Here is a 27,425-nt window from a genome sequence, read left to right as displayed (position 1 = left end):
GTTTTAAGACGTAGAAGAGTGCAACATATACGCCAAAATCCATTGGAATTGGATGAAAAAGAGTTTTTGGGGTATTACCGACTACCAAAAAGAAGGGTTGTATTCTATTGGACCGAATCCCGTTTGACCGAATCCCATTGAACCGAAAAGTATTTTCGTTTATAGCCCAACATGGCGGGATTCAGTTGAATGGGAAATTTAAATCTGGTTCGTTTTCACTTCGGGTAGGTTAGTTCAGGTTGGGTTAGGTTAGGTTAGGTTGGGTTGGATTGGGTTATTTTAGGTTAGGTTAGTTCAGGTTGGGTTGGGTTGGGTTGGGTTAGGTTAGGTTAGGTTGGGTTGGGTTGGGTTAGGTTAGGTTAGGTTAGTTCAGGTTGGGTTGTGTTGGGTTAGGTTAGGTTAGGTTAGGTTCGGTTGGGTTAGGTTAGATATGGTAGGCAACTATTTCACGTCGGGTCTTATCAAGGTTATTTTCCAAAATGAAACCCGGAAAATATAAAATTTCAAGGGAAAAAGGTCTAAAAATACACGTCGGTACGAAATAATAAATATTTAAGACATAGTTTAGTCCAAATTAGATATACTATCGTCACGTAACCTACGATATATAAAAATGTATCACTAACGTTATATTGAATGAAAACCGCGCAAAAAGCGGTTTTCGGTCGATTGGGATTCGGTTAAATGGTACATTCGGACGAATGGGATTTCGGTCCAATGGTCTACAATCAAAAATAAGTTATGGAATGAACTACGACTTGATCTGGAGCCTGAAGTGTTGAGAAGTCGACCACCGTTGCATTCTGCATTATAATTTGGTTAATATCCTTCCCGCGGTGCCATAATCTTTTACGTTTCAACCACGAAACTACACAAAATTATCAAAAATTCTTGAAAGCAAACTTCACAAAAGATAATTTTCACCGAGTTCACGAAAATCGTTTCTCTGTCGTCTGCCTAAAAAACCCGCGATTTACCGCGAAAATAGGACTATCCTATTGGTTATAAAGTGGACGGGGCGTAATTTCGGCTAGAATTATTTTGGCTAGATCTAATTTTGCTAGATCGCACTTCGGAGACTTTTGCAACCCATTTTTTTCTAGCTCGCCAATCGACCTAGCCAATTTGCGATTTCTAGCCGATGGGCTAAAAATTTGGCTAGGACTTTTGCAACGGGCCCTAAATCTCTCTCCAAATGATGGGACGTCGTTTTTTACAAGGTAACTTAATTCCTTCGATTCTATAAATCTCTTCTCTGTCCAAATGTTCGGACATGGTCTTTTTTCCAGGTAAAGTCATCGAACCCGCTGTCCTTTAAGTGACCTTGAAACGATTCTCTTATCCTCCAACGCGACTCTTGGGAGATTAATAATTTCTTAATGAGAGAAGCACGGCGTGAGAGCCAACGTGACTCTGTCGCCCTCGCGTTTGATCTCAACACTTGGCGATTCTCGGAAAAGAATTCCATTACATTGTGTATTCGATTTTGTTCTATCGAGAACGAATAGCCAAACAAACGTTTCTTGAACGGCCAACTGGTCAATTTCTTCTGGTCGTAATTTTCAGATACCTGAAAGTAATCAGCTAGTTAGATCAAGTTTATCTTACATATTCACCTCAATTTGCATCAGAACTGATCTGATATAATTCGACGTCTCACCAGATTCAGATATATAGAAACTTCTTGGATGCAAATTAAAATACACAGTAAAAAATATAAATTAGCAACGACGGATACTTCATAGTACTTCGTTTATTTCTCAAAATATTATAAAAACATTTTATAAAACATTATAAAAACATTTTATAAAACATTATAAAAACATTTTAAAAAACATTATAAAAACATTTTAAAAAACCTTATAAAAACATTATAAAAACATTATTTTACGAATGCGCGCAAGTCGTGCGCGAACGTTTTTAAACTTAGAACCACGCGGGAGAAATCTACATCGCGAGCCCTTAGCACCGTAGCCAAGGCTTATTCACAATTTTATCGCTTTAAAACTTTAAATTAACACTTTTCTTTGCAAATTGATTCGTCAGAACCTAAAACTGGCTTTTAGAAATAAGAGAGCTTGTTTCTGAAGGTATTTATTTTTCAAATTTGAGATTTAGACGCGTTTTGTGTGGCATTTATCAACCCACGGCCAACTTTGATCACGCGCTGTTCGCGCTACTACGGCCAACACATTCGTCGAAATTCCGCGAGCAAGGATTTTCCCCCCATAAACTGTATTATAACGTGTAGGAGTTCAGCGCCACGCTCGGTTTTTATATTGACTTCAATGTAAAAACTATTCTAAAAATAATAATCCGCTAGGGGCGTTCACGTCATACACATCTTTTGCTCATAGGTTAACACAGAAACGTCAACGAATGAGATGGCCGCTGTAGCGTGAGAGATCAAAGTTGGCCGTGATCAACCCGAGCGTGGCTGGTCTACCAAGTAAGATAATATTTTAGATGTAGAAATTTTGAAAAAGAAGATGTCGCTAATGCCCTATCGTCGTACGTTCATTTTCTTCTCTTCAGGACAACGCCGTTATCATGCGCCCCTGTGGTAGACCTTTGCTTATGGGGACCTTATGATAGGCTTATGGTTTCACATTCAACGCCGCTGAAATATTTAGAATTGAACTGGATTCCAGTTAATTTGATAAAAAAAACCTCAGCCATACGCGGTTTACTGGTTATTTCTACTTAACACAATGGTTAATTACCATTATTTAAACTTTTAAAAAACAATTTAAAAAATAATAGGTTTAAAACTTACTAAGCCTAATCATTTAACCACGGCCAACTTCGATCACGCGCTGTTCGCGCTACAGCGGCCAACCCATTCGTTGAAGTTTCTATGTTAACCTATGAGCAAAAGATATCTGTACGGTTTGAGCGCCCCTAGCGGAATATTATTTTTAGAATAGTTTTGCATTGAAGCCAATATAAAAACGAGCGTGGCACTGAACTCCTATAGGACCGTTTATAGGGGGGAAATCCTTGCTCACGGAATTTCGATGATTGGGTTGGCCGCTGTAGCGCGAGAGATCAAAGCTGGCCGTGATTTAACCAACAACAACGGCGCCATTTTGTCAAAATTGAACGTGAGTGCTTCTCTACGAAACTACGTCGGAAATCGACTTTAGCGACGCCAAGTTGTCCACTATGAACTTAAATGAACCGTGATTTTCCTATTCCCAGTATAAACGCGTGTTTTTTAAAGGCTGAACAGTGAGTCCTCTTAGATTATTGGTCCACGGCATAGAAATAGAAATTAGACTAGAAGCACGATTGGATTGTCCGGGGACGTACCAGCTAGAAGGCTGCCATCAGAGTGGAATCGCGATAGTCGCGCCATCTCATAGAAACCATTTAAACTAAATAAGTAAATATGGTCACGTGGAATAACATAAAACAGATCGTAGGCAACGTATTAAAAACTTTTTTTATTTATCTGACATTATATTAAGTTATTTAAACAGCTTTAGGAAAATCTTAAAAATCTCAAGAATCTACTATATCTACCGTGTCACCCTTAAAGTCACACGTTAACTTTGCGCAATCGTTGTAAATCTGAAATACCACAAATCATCACAGTTTAACTAAATTTTAATTATTTCAGTGTGGTTTAAAATATGCCTACATATGAGATTCCAAAATCTTGGTTTCAGTGTCTTTTAAACTATCATCAGTATTAGTCTTGAAAGTCAAATTGAGTGGTTTCCGGTAGTTCACTTTTTCCGTAAGTTTTCTGAAATAACCTCTGATAAATAGGGAAACTAAATAACAATTACTAAAATCAATAAATTGGCATACTCTAGAAGATGTAAATATGCTTTGTTCTGGAATGGATATTTTTAGGAGCTCTTTCAAATTCTTGTTTTAATAAAGAAATTATTCATATTTCAGTTAGTTTTTATTTCAGAATGTATAGGGTAATTTTTATTTGTGTAGGTACAGCATTTGCTTTCAAATGGTGCCTTCCATTTTGAAAGTAAATTTCATCCGGCAGAAAATGCTTACTACACACAAAGTCATATGAAGTAATTGAAGATGGAGTCCAATTTTCGCAATTTACCGCTAAAACCTATTTTCCTAGTAATTCAGCATTTCTCAGAGGAAATCTTATTGTAAAAAAATCCCTTATTCCGAGATTATTATAAAATATTTACTATAATATTACATACTTATGAAATGAGAATTTTATTTCTTTCCCAGACCTCTCTTTACAATGTGAAAAAGCGCAGTTTTTGACCATATTTGCGGATATGCTTTTAGACGCAAAAATTTAAACACGAAAAGACCGCCGCTGCGCACGACGTGATGCGCAGTGGATCGCGTTTTTTTTTCCTCTTCGAAATTCGCGTCGTAGCCATGGCGACAATATTTAATGCGTTGGTCAGATGGCGCGTACATCGCGATTCCACCCTAATGTCAGCCTTCTAGCTTGCCTGTTTCCCTTGGGATTGGCGGAAAGGGCAGTGCTTCTAGTCTAATTTCAATTTCTATGGTCCATGGACGCAGCTAGCCATTTTAAAAGATACCTGTACTGATAGCGCCATCAATCGTCGACTTCAAAAACTCAGTATCCAAATAAATTTTACATTTAATTTTTTCAACGTAACACGGTGTGAATTAAACAAAAATCGACTTTTCTTTAATAAATATAAATATAACGATGTCTATATAAATATCTACCTATAATTAAATAAATCTGATAGTATCCGATAGATGTCGCCCCGCAACCACTTTCAATTCATACCGGGATTCGTATAAAGTAGAAACAAAGTCGTCGATCGAAACTAGGCTTAACGGAATAGGGCGCCACCTGAAAAGGATCGATTTGTGTAGGTCGTAAATCGGGAGGGCTCTATCTCGGCCCTATAAATAAACAAACACAACTCTCCGCCTTCCTTTTATAACAAGCTTAAAATATTGACTTTAGCCTGGACGATTGGATTTCCAGCGAATCTATCCACTACTTTCTTGGAGCTTCCAAAAAGAAGGGGGGAAGTAACTTGGCTGAAAGAAAATGTATTCCATAAAGTTGGAGCGGCCATTTTCTTTGGCTTAGGTTGTCAAGGGAGGGGAAGCGGCAGTTACTAAGGCAACGATACTGTTGCTTCTAGTACCCTCCCTCCCTCCCTCAACTTCTTTTTAGCCAATAAATGGAACGGCAGTACGGCACGTCGCTAGGCCTAAAAAGTACAAGTTTTCTAATTAATATTGTTAGTCCTTTTACTGCCGATTATAGCATAATGAAAATTTATATAAGGAATATGGATAGTAATTATGGTCATATTGGATATCAAAATGACCGTATTTACGACTATCCTAATAATAATCCTATGGTCTTAATATACCCCTAAAATTTATTACCGTAGTAATATAATAAGCTCGAGGCGAAATACATTTTCCTAACTGGGATAAATTGGTTTTACGGATAGCGTGAAAATGTTTATGGAATTGTAATGCCCGGGCGCCAGACCAATCTCACGCGAACACCTTTGAAATATGAACGCATTATCTACCGTTTTTCAGACTGCTCATTTTGAGCAACCTCTTTTATAATTATTGTTTAAACGGGAAGAAATTTTTACACCGTTTGATTGATAGTGTTTTGAGTCGGCCAAATGTTCTTTTAGCTCTCGCGTGATTGCGTGTCGTGTGGTTTTAAAATTTTTCAAAAGCAATACTTATACCAAGAATGTATTTATTTATACTCAGGGAGAATAGATATGTCGAGACTATCGACGGACACGTTGAGGCCCTAACCCCGTCACGCTAGGGGGGGGGGGGGGGGGGAAGGAGGCGGTATAATTTTTGCGTCCTCGCAGCAGCGTTAATCGCGTCGAAAAACGTAATTTTTAAGAACCAATGAGATTGCAGTATTATTTGATTTTATGAAAGCGGAGGAATTGGAGAAACGCTAAAAGTAATCTCGACATATTCATTCTCCCTGAGTATAAATAAATACATTCTTGCTTATACCTTGCACATTTAATATTTAGAAAATTTGTTTACTCGAATAATTTTTTTTAATTACCGTGCTATGAGGAAATTGTGCCGCTAACGATATCCGCGATTATCGCTCGCCTAGTAGTGAAATTCTCTCCATGTTCCTACATTCCTCCTAAAGGCGTCTGCTGGAGTGCTTTGGCCCTTGGAATTTGAATTGTTGAAGATTTGAACAGATATTAAATACGTAGATATAAATACGAAACCCCACTTATTTTTCTCTTAATTTTTTTAAAACAATCTATTGTATGCAGTGAAATAACGATACCTCACTAATGCGTTTCTATTTGATCGATAATATTACTATATTTTGAAAAATATTCTATTCACGTAGGTCACTATAGCTATATAACTTAAATATAAATATCGACGTTTCTATTAGTATGTTAGAAAGTACCGTAATAAATTAATCCGTATTTACTGTAACTTATATACTGCCTACTTATAAACAAACATAACATTTATTATTAATTAGTTAATTTTTTACTATATCAATTATACTACCGATTTATAAATAACCACGACAGCAGTGTGGCTACTCATAAAATGTACAAAATGGCGGCACATACAGACGCGAAACAAAGTCTGTATACCGCTCTAATGAGTTCGGTTATTTTTCTGTCGAAAATGGTGACTCTAATCTCGTTTATCGTTAATTAGAAGCGGAGGAATTCACCGATACATTCCTTCTCCAGGGCCTTCTTTTTATTTCACTTCTCAAGCTTAAGCTCCCTCCAAATCGCGAGAATCAAATTCTATACATACGCGAAAATCCCATTTTAATTATTTGCTTCTCCTGGACAACCAAATTGAGATTCTCCCGTTGTCGAGGAGAGATGGGCTAAATCTTTTTTATATATTTTTCCTTTCACTCGAGGATAAATAATACGGGGATATCAACTGCTAAATAAAAAACTAAATCTTATATTTAGAATGCAAAATCCTTTCATAAATCGGGATATTTTTTGCGTTAGAGTTCTATTTTCGAGGAAAGCTAGGCTGTATTTTACGGATATATTTTTAGGAGAACGGTTAGTGTCCGTGGCTGGGCTAGGAGGAGCGCTGATCCCTGGGAATATCGATTTCACGCGAGGTCTTCTCCTTTTCGAAGCCTTAAGCCTTGGACTAGCTGATTATAATGTTAAAGGCGGGATACGAGAGTAAAGGCTACTCGTACTGAGGTAAGGGGCAAATGTCCGCTAAGCCTCGGTCGCTCATTTCGCGTCCTACTGAAAAACGAAACCGATTCTACGCGCGTTATTTTAATCCATTTTCTATCTTCATTTACCTCGCGTCATCTCGTGATATTTAAAAGAAGTCAAAGACCTTTTGGGCGGGAATAAAATGATTATTTTTTATTGTCGTATTTACGACCTTTATTCCATTTTATATCCATTGTAATATTTATAATTTAATCTTCCGAATAATTTAATTTTTTTAAGTAAATTAAGCGATAGTTCCACCACTTCCACTACCCCTAAATTACGACTTCTCCCTAAGCACCGCCTGTACTCGGTAACACTCCCAGACCGAAAAATAAGGCAAAATAATTATAGGTTCGTTTCACGATTGTAGGACTGTTGTTGAAAATGGTGGTAAATAAAGAAAGAGAGATAATAGCCAACAGCCTGTATCGAAAAATAATTCGCGCAGTCCCAATGAAAATACATTTATCTGACTACATAGCTTATGTGTAATAGCTTTTAAAAAATGAAACCCAGGTGTGTTTTCGTACCGCTCGTGCGTCCCCCGGCTCGCCTAAATATTAAATGACATTGTATTTTTTAACCACCCTTTTCTGGGTTATATTTTATCGAATATTTTATTCAATAGAGAGATTAAGCGTCGTAGAAACCACGAATACGGAGAACGTGTGAAAAGTACGCCTTTAATCGATACTTGCCTTCAGCCTAACGAAAACCCGGATTTTTGGGTTGCGCCATAAGTCTATAACTATTTTGCATAAGTGTATCGGTCAGTCGAAGTAGCTATTGTAGAATTGACAATCGACCATGATGCCCGAAAACGCGATTCGACCATCCTTCGACCATGATGCCCGAAAACGCGATTCGACCATGATTCGACCATGATGCCCGAAGACGAAATTCGACCATAATTCGACCATGATGCCCGAAGACGAAATTCGACCATAATTCGACCATGATGCCCGAAAACGCGATTCGACCATCCTTCGACCATGATGCTCGAAAACGCGATTCGACAATGAGTCGACCATCATTTGACCATCCTTCGACCATGATGCCCGAAAACGCGATTCGACCATGATTCGACCATGATGCCAGAAAACGCGATTCGATAATGATTCGACCATAATGACCGAAAACGCGATTCGATAATGATTCGACCATAATGACCGAAAACGCGATTCGATAATGATTCGACCATAATGACCGAAAACGCGATTCGATAATGATTCTACCATAATTACCGAAAACGCGATTCGATAATGATTCGACCATAATGACCGAAAACGCGATTCGATAATGATTCGACCATAATGACCGAAAACGCGATTCGATAATGATTCTACCATAATTACCGAAAACGCGATTCGATAATGATTCGACCATAATGACCGAAAACGCGATTCGATAATGATTCGACCATAATGACCGAAAACGCGATTCGATAATGATTCGACCATAATGCCCGAAAACATATTCAACTAAGTAAATTTTTCAATAAAACTGACACACTTATGTGAAACGTAATTAGAAACTTATGGTTGTACTGTTTAAAAATACCATATTTTTAGGCGTTTTAGCGGCAGTGAAACTCTCAAATGTATGGTTCCCAATTGGCATTCCCGCGCTGCCTTAATAGGCCAAATCTTCTCTCTGTGTGTGTTTCGATCCGCTCCGAGAAAGCCTGCTGGTTTTTCTTCCTTCTTTTCGTGCATTGTTTCATTCGCAGAAGGGCCCAATTATTTACTTTTTTTTAATCGTGCATGCGCCGTATTGGAGAGTTGGCCGCGCTTAATGGCCGGTTTCCACTAGAGCCAAAACGCCGAGTGTCGACGCCAAACTATTCCATTAAGCCTAAAAGAGATTTTTTTTTGCGGCGAGCCTAAGCCGCGTTCACACTATAATCTTAGGAAATATTTAAGAGCAGCCACCGATTTTAAGTCGATGAAAAATTACTAGCGGCGGCGTAACCTATTTTTAGAGCGCTTGGCGGCGGCACGCTGAATATATTTTTTCGGCGGCGGCTTTAGGGTAATTTATCCAGAGGCGGCGGCGTTTGCCGGCTTAAGCAATAAAAATGAGTTTAAGAATATAAAAAAATAAAAAAATAACAAAATGACTAGTATTTAACGTAAGCATTCTTTATTCTAAAAGTAGTTAGAGAGCTTGGCAGCGGCGCGCCGACAATTTTTTAACGGCGGCGGCTTCAGAGTAATTTAATCAGTGGAGGCGGCGTTTGCCGGCATAAGCATTAAAAATTAGATGAACAATATAAATAATGAAAAATAATTAACAAAAGGACTAGTATCTAGCATTCTTTATTCTAAAAGAAGTTACCAGTTCCATACCTTACACATAAAGTTTGAGACCAAGAATACTACACGTCATTTGCGAACTTCGATCCAAAATAATAGCGCCGAGAAAGATGGGCGGCTTCGGCGCGGCGAAAAATACATATTTATAATAAAAACCCGTGCTCTACACCGATTAGATGGCACCACTAAGCTCTAGGGTTATTTAAGGTATTTCCACCAATGGGAAAACGGGAAAAAGGTTATTGCCCTTTGCCCTTCTTTTCTATTGGCAAGGAAAAAGCGTGACCTTTCACCCGCTTTCCCATTGGTGGAAAAAGCTCTCGAAATCGTATGTTTGAACCAAATGCGAATACTTTTCGCGTGTAAGAAGAGTAACCATATGACGTCATTTTTTCGATTCTGTGGTGGTGAAAAATTCCAGTAGGGGTAAAAATGTTTTTCCAAAATAACTGCCAGTGGCCATTTACCCCCGCTTTGAGGTGGTGTAGAAAGTGTAGTCCCAATACTCTTCTAATAGCTCACGGTCTACAGTAATTATCTCCACCAGATCCAACGAATAGTTTAATTTAGCGTAAACCAGAAAAGTAATAATAATAATCAACTAAGCTTATATCTTAATGCCTTTAAATTAGGTGGCCGGGTTACAATGCGTAGGAGGGTGGTGGCTAGCCCTTCATGCCACGCGAGCCAACAGCTACCTACACTAACTATTACAGTTAAAACCTCCAAAGGTTTTTAAGGAAAGGGGAAATCGAAGACCTCGGGGGAAAAACCTTGAACCAGTCGGGAAGAGCAGTCTTGTAACCTCAACGCGGAAGGAGTATAAGTCCACGTTTCCACCCAGTGTTCAGCTAATTTTGTTTTCGAAACGCTACGAGATCGAAACGACGCAAAACGTGGGTACGTGTGAACGCGGCTTAAATGAAAATCAGTTTTAAACTTTCCAGTGAAAACAGGCCTTTAACTTTCCATTGAAAAGTGGGCAAGTCACGATTGATAAATAGTTTTTGGTCCATTGTTTTCCGTCCGATTATGAACGCCCTTAAAATGTTCCGCTATATTTACTTTTACGTTAAATGCCAATAATGGAATAAAGAACTATAGACGGTCCCTGGAGGATCAGATTATTGGATGTTTACTTCGTACGATGGGCGGGATTAAATATCCCCAATTTCCGATTGCGAATTGAACCTTCGTGCGAAAATTCAATGAAATTTGAGTAATTTAAAATTTTATAGCTTCCCTTTACAGTGTTATGATGTCAATAACATATTTTAGGCCAAAATCGGGTAATTTAATATTTGCGTAGCATAGCATCATGTTGCCAACAAATTATTTCAGACTAAAATTCATTCTCCCAAAGAGTAAATAAAAAAATTATTGATATCCTTTGATAGCTAGGAAATTAAAGAACATTAAAAAAAATATGAAGTATCTATCTTTTAACTTAAAGTAACCTTTAATATTCTTGTCTTAGCAGTCTTTTAAATTAAAGTACCCTTTAAAACCCTTGACGTAACTGTCTTTTAAATTAAGTACCCTCTAAAACCCTTGACATAGCTGTCTTTTAAATTAAGTACCCTTTAAAACCCTTGACCTAACTGTCTTTTAAATTAAGTACCCTCTAAAACCCTTGACGTAGCTGTCTTTTAAATTAAGTACCCTTTAAAACCCTTGACGTAGCTGTCTTTTAAATTAAGTACCCTTTAAAACCCTTGATGTAGCTGTCTTTTAAATTAAGTACTCTTTAAAACCCATGACGTATCTGTCTTTTAAATTAAAGTACCCTTTAAAACCCTTGCCGTAGCTGTCTTTTAAATTAAGTACCCTTTAAAACCCTTGCCGTAGCTGTCTTTTAAATTAAGTACCCTTTAAAACCCTTGACGTAGCTGTCTTTTAAATTAAGTACCCTTTAAAACCCTTGACGTAGCTGTCTTTTAAATTAAGTACCCTTTAAAACCCTTGACGTAGCTGTCTTTTAAATTAAGTACCCTTTAAAACCCTTGACGTAACTGTCTTTTATATTAAAGTAACCTTTAAAATCCCTGAAACATTAGTTGTATTTTAGGGGGGCGGAGCTTACTCTTCGAGCATGAGCAAAAAATCGTATCAACATAGTAATTCTCCCAAAGTACAATTCATTCTTGAGTTGGGTAACTTAAAATTGAATAGCATCCCCGTACAGTGTCGCGTTCCATCGTAAGAAAACATTTCGAATGAAATTGTGAATTATGATGACGTCACTATTTGTCTAGGGAGTAAATAAAATCTCTCTTCCGTGGAATGAATTGTTTGTCGGTCTCGCACGCCATCTAGGGGCCGTGTCAAAGAGAGGGCGTTCGAGCAACGCCTGTTTTGACGTATTGTAATGGACGATGGGCGAGCTTGATTACACGCTACAACGAGTGGCACGCGGGAAAAGGCGGATCACCAAAAAACGCGCCAGATAAATGACACTCTTGAGTTCCTATTAAGGACCTGGCCCCACTTTCGATACCTTTCTTAATCCTTTGCAATGGCCTTTAAAACATACTTTCATCTATCTTTTCCGTCTACTTCTCTTTGCGCTTTAATTTGTTTTCATTTTTATCGGCGTCATTTTCAAAAAATAGAAACTGTCAGTTGCTGAAATTGCGGTTCGGCTACGTTTCGGTAGATGGAGGTAGTTGAAGTCTGGCAGCCGCCTTGCCCAATAAATAGGATTGAGCTATTTCAATCATAATAGTAAACGCTCAATTGAACGTTTGAGACGTCATTAAGATACCAAAAGTATACAATATTTTTCTTTGAGAATTATTCGTCTCTCTCAGGGTTGCCACGGTTACCTCTAAAATCTGGAATTCCTGGAAAAGTCGGGGAATTTGAATATGGGTATAAAAATCAGGGAAAAGACAGGGAATTTGAATATGGGTATAAAAATCAGGGAAAAGACAGGGATTTTGAATATGGGTATAAAAATCAGGAAAAAGACACTGAATTTGAATATGGGTATAAAAATCAGGGAAAAGTCAGAGAATTTGAATATGGGTATAAAAATCAGGGAAAAGACAGGTAATTTGAATATGGGTATAAATTCAGGGCAAATTCAGGGATTTTGAATATGGGTTTAAAAATCAGGGAAAAGTCAGAGAATTTGAATATGGGTATAAAATCAGGGAAAAGTCAGGGAATTTGAATATGGTTATAAAAATCAGGGAAAAGACAGGTAATTTGAATATGGGTATAAATTCAGGGCAAATTCAGGGATTTTGAATATGGGTATAAAAATCAGGGAAAAGACAGGGAATTTGAATATGAGTATACAATCAGGGAAAAGACAGGGAATGTTAATATGGTTATAAAAATCAGGGAATTGTCAGGGAATTTTAAAAATTACTCTAAAAATCAGGGAAATGTCAGGGAATTTAATTTCGGTTGTCAATAGGAAACTTTTATTAAATTTGAGTATGGGTTGAAAAATCAGGGAAAAGACAGGGAATTTGAATATGGGTATAAAATCAGGGAAAATTCAGGGAATTTTAAAAATTACTCTAAAAATCAGGGAAATATCAGGGAATTTAATTTCGGTTGTCAATAGGAAACTTTTACTAAAATATAGGTTAAAAATTACAAAATCTTGGCACAAAATAAGTCAGGGAAAAACTCAAGAGACGGTCAGGGAAAACCTGGAAAAGTCAGGGAATTTGTTTGTAAAACAAATGTGGCAACCCTGTCTCTTTACTGCTAATGTATAAATTAATAAAAAATAATAACAGAAATAAATGAACCAAATTTATCAGACCGCTAAATGCATTTTCCTTATGGGATATATTTTTAATCGCCGTTTTCAAATTTCACGCCTTCATAGCTTCACTATCACCATCTAGTGACTAATAGGTGGTGACGGGTATATCGAATGTGGATACAAAATGCAAATTGGATAGTTCAGATATCAGGTAATCTGCATTTACGTTCAGATATTATCAGATCAGTTGATCAGATAGCTTAAGTCCAAAACTAAACTAAATTCGTCGTAAGCCGACAAAAAATGGGATCAAACTTTTAATTAGTTTATTTTCATTTGCTTCCCCCACATTAAATAAACACTAAGCTTATAAGTCAGATAACTGTTCACCAAACTAAATATGGTGAGAATAATTATAACAGATAAAGTTTGAAAGCAGATGGCTGGGTAAGGATAATATAAAAGATTAACCCGATCTGACTAACTGATTATCTTCAGGTATATCAATAAACCTGAATTACCTGATTGACTATTATAAACCTATCGTAAACAATTCACGAATCACGACCTAAATTGTGGTTTTTACACAAGTTTTATGTTTACTATTGACGTGTTTCGATCGATTTAGCCGCATATTATTCCCGAAAACGGGGTAAAACGCTTTAGTTTAGCGTTTGTTCACGCAATCAATGCCAATTTTCGATTTTGAATGACTGCTTTTACGCGTTTAGTTATCGATCTGCCTGTGTGAATTTTTCTCCGATAGACACCCTGACAACATGAAAAAGCCACATTTGGAACACGAAAGAAAACACTAAAAGATCTATAAACTGAACTAATTCCTCTGTTTTTCTCGCGAGTTAAATGAGGTGAAGCTTTCCGGGTCGTACGAACCCCTCTCCAAGAACAAATCGAAGAAGTCTAAATTTTATTCCATTCTGACGGGATGTTTTTCTCAGCTCCATAGTTTTGCCAGCCGTGAAAGGTGCTTATTATTTCTCCATTAGAAAAAGGCCACCCAACCGATTTTAATTTCTCTCGGGAATTCGGACACACTATTTCCTCCCCATTTGCTTTGCCGCCCCCCCCCCATTCGGCCATTGGGGATCTCCGGTCAAACGACATTGTCGAGGTAATCTGAAGGAACGTCTTCATTAAGGAAGCTTCGCTTGACCAATTGATGGCCATTTGTTTCAATTCGTTTGTCTCTTTATTGGCATCGATGTACGTCTACTTCGTCGTCGCGTACACCCAGGAAACTGCAATGACGTAAGTTGGCCGTAGTCTCAATTTTATTGTATTGTACTTTCGTTTCAAAGAGTGACTTGGACGTGTAGGAACCAGAACTCGCCGATCGAAAAGACTTGTTCTAAGACGGATTTGCCATTCAACCATGGTTTGGTTTTATCAAAAGCAAATAGTGGAGAAAGTCTAGGACTGACCGCGAATTGTAGTTTCCACCTTCATGTGGTCTTAAACGAGCTCAAAAACACATTCTATTTAAAAATTCAACTAGTGACTTGTAAAGCCAAGGTTTTTCTAGGAAAAAACCGGGTGGAAAAAACTAGATTTTTTCGCGGTTTTTTCCACCTATTGTTTTCCTGTTAAAAACTGTGGAAAATCGTACTTCCAAGGCTTTTTTCAAAATTCAATAAAAAATAAATAATAAAAGCAGTATATTCTTTTATTCTATTCACTCTTCTTCTGGCCTTATTTCATCTCTCATATTTGCAATGACCAAATTAGTCACTTAATAGATATATCAATGATTAATTTAGCATGAAAAGAGTTTTTTCCATTTTTCCGGTTTCTACCAGTTTTTCCCAGATGTCCCGTCAAAAACCGGTTTTTTCCAACCCTGCAATTACCGGTAGCCGGGTTAAATTTCGTAGAAGGGTACTGGCAAGCCCTTCAAGCCAACAGCTCCCTACAATTACCGTTAACCTCGGCAAATTTTTATGGAAAGGGGAAACCGAAGAGCTCGGGAGAAAACCCCTTCAACCAGCGGGGAGAGAACATACAAACTCAACGCGGAAGGAGTGGTTCCTATAGTTTTCTCCCAGTACCACAAGATGTCGTTTACAACTTACAAGGAGACTACCCGAGGTGGTTATCACCGATTTTGTTGAAACTCGGGGGTTAGGTAGACATTATGGTAGTATGAAAATTGCCAAAGGGGAAAGTTGCAATAGGCTTTAGTTTTCCCAGGGCAACCGAAAATGTTTTTGACCTCTCCATTTGAAAAAGCATGGGATTTTCTCAGTTTCACTTAATTAAAAAATTTGAAAAAATAAATTTTCAAAACATACCCAAAAAGATGAATTTGACCCTTTTTGGGTAAAATGGATCAATGATTTTGGCTAAAATAGATCAATTTTGGGTAACCGAGAAAATCCCATGCTTTTTTAAATGGAGAGGTCAAAAACATTTTCGGTTGCCATGGAAAAACTAAAGCTCATTGCAACTTTTCCCTTTGGCAATTTTCATACTACCATAAGGTCTACCGAACCCCCGAGTTTCAACAAAATCGGTGATAACCACCTCGGGTAGTCTCCTTGTTAGTGTATTAGGTCCGATTGGCTGAGATTTACAAAGATTTCAAATGGGTATTTAATAGAGCTCTGTCGAATATTTGCAAACGAGGCATGCGGGGTCGATATCCAAGTTTTAGTCTCATGCCAAGTAAGTAATTATTGTACTTTGATTAAATTTAATTACGATATGATAAACTTTAGCTTAACTGCTTTATAACTGCTTAAATATATTGTAGAATTCAATTTTAACTTATTAGAACCTTAAAAAAGAAGCGAACTACTTTTTACCGCGGTGGATTTCACGTTTAAACAGAAATGGGGGATGGACGCGAAATCCAAGATCTAGACTTTCTCCAACTATCATTTGTTTATACGTGTCCAAGTCCATTTGTCGACTGTCGCGTTTGTCAAATAGGGAAACCGATCGTGGTCAGCATGTTCCTCTTCATCCACGACATTGACCAGGTCAACGAGGATCAGATGGAGTACCGTCTTCAAGTGACCATCGGAGAGTTGTGGTTCGACGGGACGCTGAGTCTACCCGAGAGCAACCGGACGGACGTGCTGTCGGATAAGATAGTTCGCTGCATGTGGAAACCCGATTTGACCTTCCCCAATAGCAAGGACGGAAAGATATTCCCCGTATCCGTGCCCAACATTCGCTACTGGGTCGTCCAAGGGACCTACGTCCAACGACTGACCAGGTTACCAAACTATCTTACTCAAACGCTTTCATTCGTGGTAACTGGATAATTGATTAAAGGTACATCTTAATCGTCGGTTGCCATATGGAGTTTCAGCGGTACCCCATGGACTCGCAACAGTGCCATTTCAAAATGGAATTGGGTAAACGATGTTCCTTTTCGAGTCGTTTCTAAATAACGCCATCTCCACTCAAACGCAGTGACTACGCCGGATCACTTGGCCACCGTTAGCTGGGTGGAAGACACGCTACCGGAACTGAAACTTCATTACACCATCAAGAATATCCGGCGTGAGGAAGAGTTCAGTCTCTTGGAGTTTGCTTTGTTACCACCGATAACCACTCATAAAACGGTCAACAAGTGGCCAACCGGTAGTATACAATCACCCGAGGAGCTGATTATTTTTCGTAAGCAATGTGCCCACTTTCCGTAATGATTACGAAATCGCAGAGTAGTCTGCGTACTCCTCGTAATTTTACGTTATCTTGTCGTAATCGTGACGTAATATTGAGCGTACTCCACGTAATCTAAGGGTACTCGACGTAATATCGGCGTACTCCACGTAATCTTGTAGTAACCATGACGTAATATTGAGCGTACTCCACGTAATTACAGGATACTCGAGGTAATATTGGCGTACTCCACGTAATCTTGTCGTAATCGTGACGTAATATTGAGCGTACTCAACGTAATATCAGGGTACTCGAGGTAATATCGACGTACTCCACGGAATCTTGTCGTAATCGTGACGTAATATTGAGCGTACTCCACGTAATTACAGAACACTCGAGGTAATCGTGCGGTAATATTGAGCGTAATCCACGTAATAACAGGACACTCGAGGTAATATTGGCGTACTCCACGTAATCTTGTCGTAATCGTGACGTAATATTGAACGTACTCAACGTAATATCAGGGTACTCGAGGTAATATCGACGTACTCCACGCAATCTTGTCGTAATCGTGACGTAATATTGAGCGTACTCCACGTAATTACAGAACACTCGAGGTAATCGTGCGGTAATATTGAGCGTAATCCACGTAATAACAGGACACTCGAGGTAATATTGGCGTACTCCACGTAATCTTGTCGTAATCGTGACGTAATATTGAACGTACTCAACGTAATATCAGGGTACTCGAGGTAATATCGACGTACTCCACGCAATCTTGTCGTAATCGTGACGTAATATTGAACGTACTCAACGTAATATCAGGGTACTCGAGGTAATATCGACGTACTCCACGCAATCTTGTCGTAATCGTGACGTAATATTGAACGTACTCAACGTAATATCAGGGTACTCGAGGTAATATCGACGTACTCCACGCAATCTTGTCGTAATCGTGACGTAATATTGAGCGTACTCCACGTAATATCAGGGTACTCGACTTAATATCGGAGTACTACACTTAATTTTGTCGTAATCGTGACGTAATATTGAGCGTACTCCACGTAATCTCCCTCCGTAACCGTTGTGTACTCCGCGTACTCTCTTCGTGATGTGTATACTTAATCTTGTCGTAATCTCAACGTACTACGCGTAATCTTGACTTAATTTTGGCAATCGTCGTGTAGTCCGTGAAATATCGACGTACTTATCGTATTCTTACTCCCTGATTACGTAATCGGTAGACAACCTCTAAGTGATCAGCACCTCACAATCACCTCTATTCCCACCTATCTTAACTCTAACTGCCTTGTAGGTAATTACACGATTCTATGGACGAACTTTACTCTCCAACGCCGCTTAACGGGCAGTCTCATCAACGTCTACATCCCAACGACTCTGATCGTCATGTTATCCTGGTTGGCCTTCTGGTTGAACGCCAACGCTGTCCCTGCCAGAGTTACGCTGGGAGCGACCGCTCTCCTCACCGCCACGACCCAGACTTTGCAATCGAGGGCGACTCTGCCTCGTTTGGACTACGTGACCGCCTTGGACATCTGGTTATTCTTTTGCGTATCCATGGTCTTCGCTAGCCTGGTCGAGTACGGATTCGCCTATACGAAAAACGTCAATCAGGTTTTAATTTTTGCGAGTATTTGGACACTTTAACCGCGATAACTTTGGCATTTCACGTTTCACTTTGTTCGCTTTATCCTCGTTAGGATTTATTACAACGTCGATTTCCTCCATAAATATTTTCCTAAAGGTCGTTCCGGAAACGAGTTGCGTCTCTTGCAACCGGCGAAAGTTATTGACCTCCTCGGAGTGCTGGTCGAGCAAAAACCATTCTTTCAAAACGGAAGAGTCTGGCGGAGAGGCGATTTCTCACAAGGCGACGGTCAAACTGGACCAGAGCCAAATATACCGGCCACTAAGCGCCGTTCACTCGTCCGCGACGACACGCGTTGTCGGAATGAAACGACCGGAGAAGAGCTTGGACCAAATATCCCGTATCCTGTTCCCTTCCGTCATGCTTCTCTTTTCCCTCGTCTACTGGACCTACTTCAAGTTGACCAGATAATTCACGGCCATTCCATTTCATTGTTTTTATTTCGTTCCCATTATTCTTTGAATAAAAATGTGTTTCGCTAGCCGTACAAATTCATTGGTGTTCTTAGATCAATTTTTCTTCTCCAGGGCGAAGGGGTCTGGTTCTTACAAGGAGAGTACCCGAGGTGTTTAATACCAATTTTTTTCAAAGTCAAGCGCAATGTAGACCTATATGAGATATGAAATTTCCCAATAAAAGACGTTGCACTACCCATTCGATTTGCCATGAAAACCGAAAATGTTTTTGACCACCTAAAACAAAAAAATCTCCATTTAAAAAAAGCATGGGATTTAAAATAACGAAATGATAAATTTGGACCACATTTAGGTAAATTTCATCAAGTTTGGGTAAATTGGAACATTTTTGTGGTAAAATTGTAACACGTTTTGGAAAAAATAAGGAAAAAATCTTAATTTGGTTTTAAGTGGTCAAAAACATTTTTGGTTGCCATGGCAAATAGAATGGCTAGTGTAACGTCTCCTTTTGTGAAATTTGATACCTCATATAGGTCTACATTACATTTAATAATTTAACAATTTGACAATTTAACACTGAAACACTGAACGTTGTTTGGGATATATTGACTACCCGACGTTTTTTGTATTATATGCTAGGTTACTTTATTTTATTACTAGTTTATTATCTTACTAGTCTGTCCAGTTTGTCCCATCCTTTGGATATATTGGATATATTATTGTATTTTGATAGCTGTGCTCACTTTTTGTAGAGCCGCCCTGTTTCAAAAGGGTGTCATCTTGACGATTATAGACCATTGGACCGAAATCCCATTCGTCCGAATGTACCATTCAACCGAATTCCAATCGACCGAAAACCGCGTTTTGCGCTGTTTTCATTCAATATACCGTTAGTGATACATATTTATATATCGTAGGTTACGTGACGATAGTATATCTAATTTGGACTCAACTATGTCTTAAATATTTATTATTTCTTACCGACGTGTATTTTTAGACCTTTTTCCCTTGAAATTTGATATTTTCCGGGTTTACTTTTGGAAAATAACCTTGATAAGACCCGACGTGAAATAGTTGCCTACCTAAGCTAACCTAACCTAACCCAACCCAACCTAACCTAACCTAACCTAACCCAACCCAACCCAAGCTGAACTAACCTAGCCTAACCTAACCCAACCCAACCTAACCTAACCTAACCTAACCCAACCTGAACTAACCTAACCTAACCTAACCCAACCTGAACTAACCTACCCGAAGTGAAAACGAACCACATTTAAATTTCCCATTCAACTGAATCCCGCCATGTTGGGCTATAAACCAAAATACTTTTCGGTTCAATGGGATTCGGTCCAATAGAATTGAACCCATCTTGACGGCTTAAATAAAAACCTTTAAACTTTTACGCCCGACTTTGAACAAAATCCGCGATAAACACCTCGGGTACTCCCCTTGTTAGTCGTTTCTATATTATTTTTGTTTTATACAACAGGCTTACCACGATTCTGTTTTCGTACTTTGCCGTAGGGCTTTTGGACGCGTTACTAAAAGTTTTATGGCCTAGGATATTGCCTAACCTTTATTAAATTGCCTAGCGTCGTAAAGCAAATTGAAATTGGTCAGGGCTTCTCTATATACCCAAGACGAGAGCATACATCCTTCTTAATGCGTCTTCGAAGCACGCCTTTGACTCGTTGCTACCTAAATGGGGTATTTTTGGAATTAGGTCTTGTTTACCAACTTTACTTTAGTCCTAACCTATCACTTAAAGCTTAGTAGTAGGATATTAAGAACACAAGTTTATAATTATAACTCACAGAAAGGCATCACTACCTACGTAATTAATAAAGGCCCGTTCATGCTCGAAAAATAAAATATTTACTGGTCCTGCGAATTCATCGCCGATTCACGCTAGGTGCGCTTGTAAGACGAATCTACTGCTCAGGCCTTGTATATATAGCCTAGGCCATGGTGATTAAATCACGTACGCTGCGGTCGATAATGACTACATCGAAGCTTCGTAGGACAGAGTTTGAAGATATATAACACTAATTTGTAAGTACTTTTTTAATCCGAATATTTATATTACATTATGTTAAAATCGAAATATTATTTAACCTATATCTATTGTTTAAAGTTGTATATTTTGGCCATTTTCACAAATAAAACTATTAACTATTTAAAATTACATTAAAAATTAAGATTTTCTTAAACCTTGGCTAAAAATTTTGAAAAAGTTTTGTGAAAAATCGGATGCCCATCATGACGTCAAATCGGAAACGTGAAAAATCGTACAGTTACAAAATGTTGGCATCGATGATTCCTCGATGTTTTTGATGAGCGTCACCATAAGTCTGACACTTCGTTTTCTTTATATACAGGAAGTAACTTAATAATCAGCTTGGCAAATACCCTCGGCACCACCTCAGGCCTAAGTCATCAAGCGACTTTTGAAGCCATTAATCCAGGTGGCCGGGTTACAATGCGTAGGAGGGTGGTGGCAAGCCCTGTATGCCACGCGAGCCAACAGCTCCCTATACACTCACTTATATACAAAAGTTTTACTGGGAGCTATTCACAAGACAGACTGCATTACGGGCTTCGTCGCAGTTTTGCGTCCGCTTGCAAACGCGTCACACGTTGCCTTTGACAGCGCCTCGCTAGGGGGAGATTTTCTTCTTGTGATGACGTCACTCCGTTACCAGCTCTCAGTAAAATATTCCTCAAATTGACAAACTTATCGAACAATATTATACATTTATGGCGTTACTTAACGATAAATTTCTCGGATATGGCGTAGACGTTCGCGTCTACGCCTAGAAGGGGGTTGCTGAAACTCTCTATTGAAAGAAAATACGAAAATTGTCAACTCAATGTGAGCCACGTGACTCTGGAAACTATTTACGGCCGGAAAGTATCTTCAATGTTTCTCACTTTCATCCAATAAAGTCTGGCGACTGGCTTATCGGGATCAAGTCCCTGGGATTGAGGGACACAATAGCGATGAGGACGAGAAGAAGGGTGGCTGCGGAGTGCGAAATTAACCCCAAGGTTACTTCTCGAACTCATCGCTTGGTTTACTGCTGATTCCGTTGTATTATTTGTCCCTTCACGGAAGCTCCCCCCTCCCCCCCCCCCCGCGTCGAAAGTGGCGCCGCCTATTTAATTCCTTTAATCCCGACAATATCCGACCTCTCGCCGGATATTTCCGTTTCTACGTTATTATACAATTCCTTTCGAGTGTCGACCCCGAACCCCGCTCTTATCCTGTCAAAGGGGTACAGTTTGCACGTTATTATTAAACCCGCCTTTAAACCTCGGTTTGGAATTCAGATAGGAAAGAACGGCGGGAGTCTGTGTTTGAAGTAATCATAAGCTTTAGTTTTCCACCGTCCGTTCGCGGAAGGCGCTCCGTGCCTCGCATCGGAAGTGAACTATAAATGAGCCAGAGATGGGCTTGATATCATTGTCTCGATACCTCCATCCCCTTTTTATTTTCTACCCCCGCCAACCTCCCTAATTCCCCCCTTCTGAACGCAAAGAATACTCTACAAGAATGGCTAATTTTAAAAATTGGAGAAGAGAGCCAATACAGCCAATTTCTTTATATAAGGTGTAGACGTTCGTTCGATCGGTCCAAGTGGGCTTCGTCTGGCACGTCTTTGCAATTGAACGCGTGGTAAGAAACACCCGATTTTCTGGCCCAAAAAAAAATGAGTCGAGCTTCCTACAGGGAGCAATAGTTTTTTCTATTATTTTTCTACTTTTTGATTTCTCCTGGTTGCTAGAAAGTAAATTGATCTTGGATTACTTCCTTAAGTGATTTACGGTGCTTTTTTAAGCGGTAAAGAGCAGAAAAAATAAATTGGATAAACCAGAAGTATATAAGATATCCCTTACTAGATAAGTTTCCATCTGTGATATCATAAATAGAACATGTACCTTCGCCGGTTTGAGGTATTTTTCAATGGGAACGACTACATGTATTTCAAACTTCTGATCTCCAAGACATACATTACGTACCTCTGATCTCGAAGAAATACATGATATACTTATGATCTCTAAAAGATACATTACATATTTATGATCTCTAAAAGATACATGACATACTTATGATATGTTTGAGATACATGACATACTTATGATCTGTTTGAGATACATGACATAATTATAATATGTTTGAGATACATGACATACTTATGATCTGTTTGAGATAATTACATCTGATCTATTTGAGATAATTACATACCTCTGTTCTGTTTTGAGATAATTATATACGTCTGATCTGTTTGAGATCAATACATATGATTGGTTTGAGATCAATACATATGATTGGTTTGAGATCAATACATATGATTGGTTTGAGATCAATACATATGATTGGTTTGAGGTAAATACATCTGATCTCTTTGAGATAAACACATTCTTCTGATCAGTTTGAGATAAATACATTCTTCTGATCAGTTTGAGATAAATACATTCTTCTGATCAGTTTGAGATAAATACATCTGATCTGTAAAAATACATCTTATATGTTTGAGTTAATTGCATACTTCTGATCTGTTTGAGTTAATTGCATACTTCTTATCTGTTTGAGTTAATTGCATACTTCTGATCTGTTTGAGTTAATTGCATGCTTCTGATCTGTTTGAGTTAATTGCATACTTCTGATCTGTTTGAGATAATTGCATACCTCTGATCAGTTTGAGTTAATTGCATACTTCTGATCAGTTTGAGATAAATACATCTGATATGTTTGAGATAATTACATCTGATCAGTTTGAGATAAATACATCTGATCTGTTTGATATAAATTCATCTGATATGTTTGATATAAATACATCTGATCTGTTTGAGATAAACACATCTGATCTGTTTGATATAAATTCATCTGATATGTTTGATATAAATACATCTGATCTGTTTGAGATAAATACATCTGATCGGTTTGAGATAATTACATACATCTGATCGGTTTGAGATAATTACATACTTCTGATCAGTTTGAGATAAATACATCTGATATGTTTGAGATAATTACATACATCTGATCTGTTTGAGATAATTACATCTGATCTGTTTGAGTTAATTGCATACTTCTGATTTGTTTGAGATAATTGCATACTTCTGATCTTTTCGAGATAATTGCATACTTCTGATATCAAAGATATTCATTACATGCATCTTATGTCTAAAATATTCATTACATACATCTTATGCGTAACAGATACATACTTCTAATCTGTTTGAGATAATTACATCTGATCTGTTTAAGATAATTACATCTGATCTGTTTGAGATAATTACATCTGATCTGTTTGAGATAAATACATCTGATCTGTTTGAGATAATTACAACTGATCTGTTTGAGATAATTACATCTGATCTGTTTGAGATAATTACATCTGATCTGTTTGAGGTAATTACATCTGATCTGTTTGAGATAAATACATCTGATCTGTTTGAGATAATTACAACTGATCGGTTTGAGATAATTATATCTGATCTGTTTGAGATAATTACATCTGATCTGTTTGAGATAAATACATTTTTTTTATTAATTACATCTGATCTGTTTGAGATAATTACATCTGATCGGTTTGATATAATTACATACCTATGATCTGTTTGAGATAATTGCATACCTCTGATATCTAAGAGACTTAATACATACATCTTATATCTAAGAGATACATACTTCTAATCTGTTTGAGATAATTACATGCTTCTGATCTCTAAGTAATACATTACATACTTCAGGACTCTGTAAGAGTATATTATATACTTCTGGTCATAGCCAATTTCCGTATCTAATTTCCCATTGGTCAATAGCCTTGGGTTTTTACCCTCGAACGACTGTTTGTATCGAAAGCCACTTTACCACGATTTAGAGGGAAAAAATGCATTTTGACAAAGTCCATTTCCGAAAGATATCGAATTTTGGTCCAAGTCTCTGAGCGTAAAATGAACAAAAACGTCGAGTTAAGAATAAATTCTTTTTTCGGGGCAGCTTCGATCTAAAGAGTCAACAATTCACCCTGCCAGCTCGGGGAAGGGGTTAAAAGCCAGGGTTGTTTGATGTTTGCTTAAAGAAACGGGGAGATCCTTTTCCAAAATCTGACGTGTTTGCGTTTTACTATATTTGAGGTTTTTCTTTTAGATTCTAACGCCCCGATAAATTCGCATTTTTGTTAGCGTACTTTTTATTACAATTTTTATGGGGAATATTATAACTGACGTGTCTAAACCGTCATAGAATACCTCATTCTGAAATATAAGATAATTTGGTGTATATGCCCTTTCTATGAGACCATGAGCTCTTTGTCAAAAATGGTTTTGTTCAAATGTACATTTTTGAGATACCTGATTTTGGACATAATGTATTACAAATTTCGCGATATGGTCATTTTTCTCAAAACAATTTGCTCTAGAAAACTGACATTTTCAGGGAAGGCGTTATTTTGTAAATTTCAGAAAAAACGGTTTACATTTTTTTAATCGATAGGTGCTAGTTGAAAACGTTTCAATTAAAAAATTGTAGAGCATACTCGAAAACTTACTAGTAACGTTGGTTCGGCCGGAATATGCTAATTTTTCACTAAGATATGAGGTCTTGAAAAAAAAAACAATTAATAGTAGGATACAATAGCTATTTTGTCAGACAACTGTAAGCATAATGGTCTGTCCTTAAGAATTACTGTTTGAAAAAATTAAATTGAGGAAAACAACGTGGTTTATTTCTAAGCTTTAAAATAAAAACAAATAATTTTGGCAAATAAGGAACACACTTTTCAACGTTATAGACCTTGATTTTAAAGCCGATTTTACATTACTTTTTATTACGGACAAAGGTCATTATTTTAATGTAGTATTTAAAGCGATAGTTTCCATACGTTCACTCATTCTTGAATTTGTTAATGCAAATCTAGTATGCCTTATTCTATGGTCAAAATAATCATAACACTAATTTAGTAAGCCAACTATTTAGAAAGCGGTATCCTATTCAAACAGCAGATCAAACCTCACGATCTAAACCCCTATGTTTCCAGCACGATGATGTACCAGCTAATCTACATCGAAATGTTGTGAATTATCTAAACATCTATGTTTCCAGCACGATGATGTACCAGCTAATCTACATCGAAATGTTGTGAATTATCTAAAAGCCTATTGTTCCAGCACGATGATGCAACAGCTCATCAACATAGAAATGTAGTGAATTATCTAAACGCCTATGGTTCCAGCACGATGATGCACCAGCTCATCAACATAGAAATGTAGTGAATTATCTAAACGCCTATGGTTCCAGCACGATGATGCACCAGCTCATCAACATCGAAATGTTGTGAATTATCTAAACGCCTGTGGTTCCAGCACGATGATGCACCAGCTCATCAACATCGAAATGTTGTGAATTATCTAAAATCCTATTGTTCCAGCACGATGATGCACCAGCTCATCAACATCGAAATGTTGTGAATTATCTAAACGCCTATGGTTCCAGCACGATGATGCACCAGCTCATCAACATCGAAATGTTGTGAATTATCTAAACGCCTATGGTTCCAGCACGATGATGCACCAGCTCATCAACATCGAAATGTTGTGAATTATCTAAAATCCTATTGTTCCAGCACGATGATGCACCAGCTCATCAACATCGAAATGTTGTGAATTATCTAAACGCCTATGGTTCCAGCACGATGATGCACCAGCTCATCAACATCGAAATGTTGTGAATTATCTAAAATCCTATTGTTCCAGCACGATGATGCACCAGCTCATCAAAATCGAAATGTTGTGAATTATCTAAACGCCTATTGTTCCAGCACGATGATGCACCAGCTCATCAACATCGAAATGTTGTGAATTATCTAAAAGCCTATTGTTCCAGCACGATGATGCACCCGCTCATCAACATCGAAATGTTGTGAATTATCTAAACGCCTATGGTTCCAGCACGATGATGCACCAGCTCATCAACATCGAAATGTTGTGAATTATCTAAAATCCTATTGTTCCAGCATGATGATGCACCAGCTCATCAACATCGAAATGTTGTGAATTATCTAAACGCCTATGGTTCCAGCACGATGATGCACCAGCTCATCAACATCGAAATGTTGTGAATTATCTAAAATCCTATTGTTCCAGCACGATGATGCACCAGCTCATCAACATCGAAATGTTGTGAATTATCTAAACGCCTATTGTTCCAGCACGATGATGCACCAGCTCATCAACATCGAAATGTTGTGAATTATCTAAAAGCCTATTGTTCCAGCACGATGATGCACCCGCTCATCAACATCGAAATGTTGTGAATTATCTAAAAGCCTATTGTTCCAGCATGATGATGCACCAGCTCATCAACATTGAAATGTTGTGAATTATCTAAACGCCTATGGTTCCAGCACGATGATGCACCAGCTCATCAACATCGAAATTTTG

The 27,425-nt window shown here is 38.0% G+C and overlaps 2 protein-coding genes across 3 annotated transcripts in view; both read left to right on the top strand.

The window, feature by feature from the left end:
- The window catches only part of Mlh1 (DNA mismatch repair ATPase Mlh1), a 211,656-nt gene that overhangs the window by 47,297 nt on the left and 136,934 nt on the right, over positions 1-27,425 (top strand). The window lies entirely within an intron of this gene.
- Positions 16,112-27,103, top strand: LOC149927226 (glycine receptor subunit alpha-4-like). Its single transcript, XM_090157833.1, has 5 exons — positions 16,112-16,500; positions 16,560-16,642; positions 16,701-16,871; positions 18,208-18,527; positions 26,999-27,103. Exons 1-5 carry the CDS (start codon positions 16,112-16,114, stop codon positions 27,101-27,103), a joined length of 1,068 nt encoding a protein of 355 aa, XP_090013959.1.

This window comes from Leiobunum rupestre, chromosome 9 (assembly GCF_980474605.1).
Source record: "Leiobunum rupestre chromosome 9, qqLeiRupe1.1.hap1, whole genome shotgun sequence".
Classification (NCBI taxonomy): Eukaryota; Metazoa; Arthropoda; class Arachnida; order Opiliones; family Sclerosomatidae; genus Leiobunum; species Leiobunum rupestre.
Note: the sequence above shows the minus strand (reverse complement) of the source record. Positions and strands in the feature narration are given on the sequence as shown.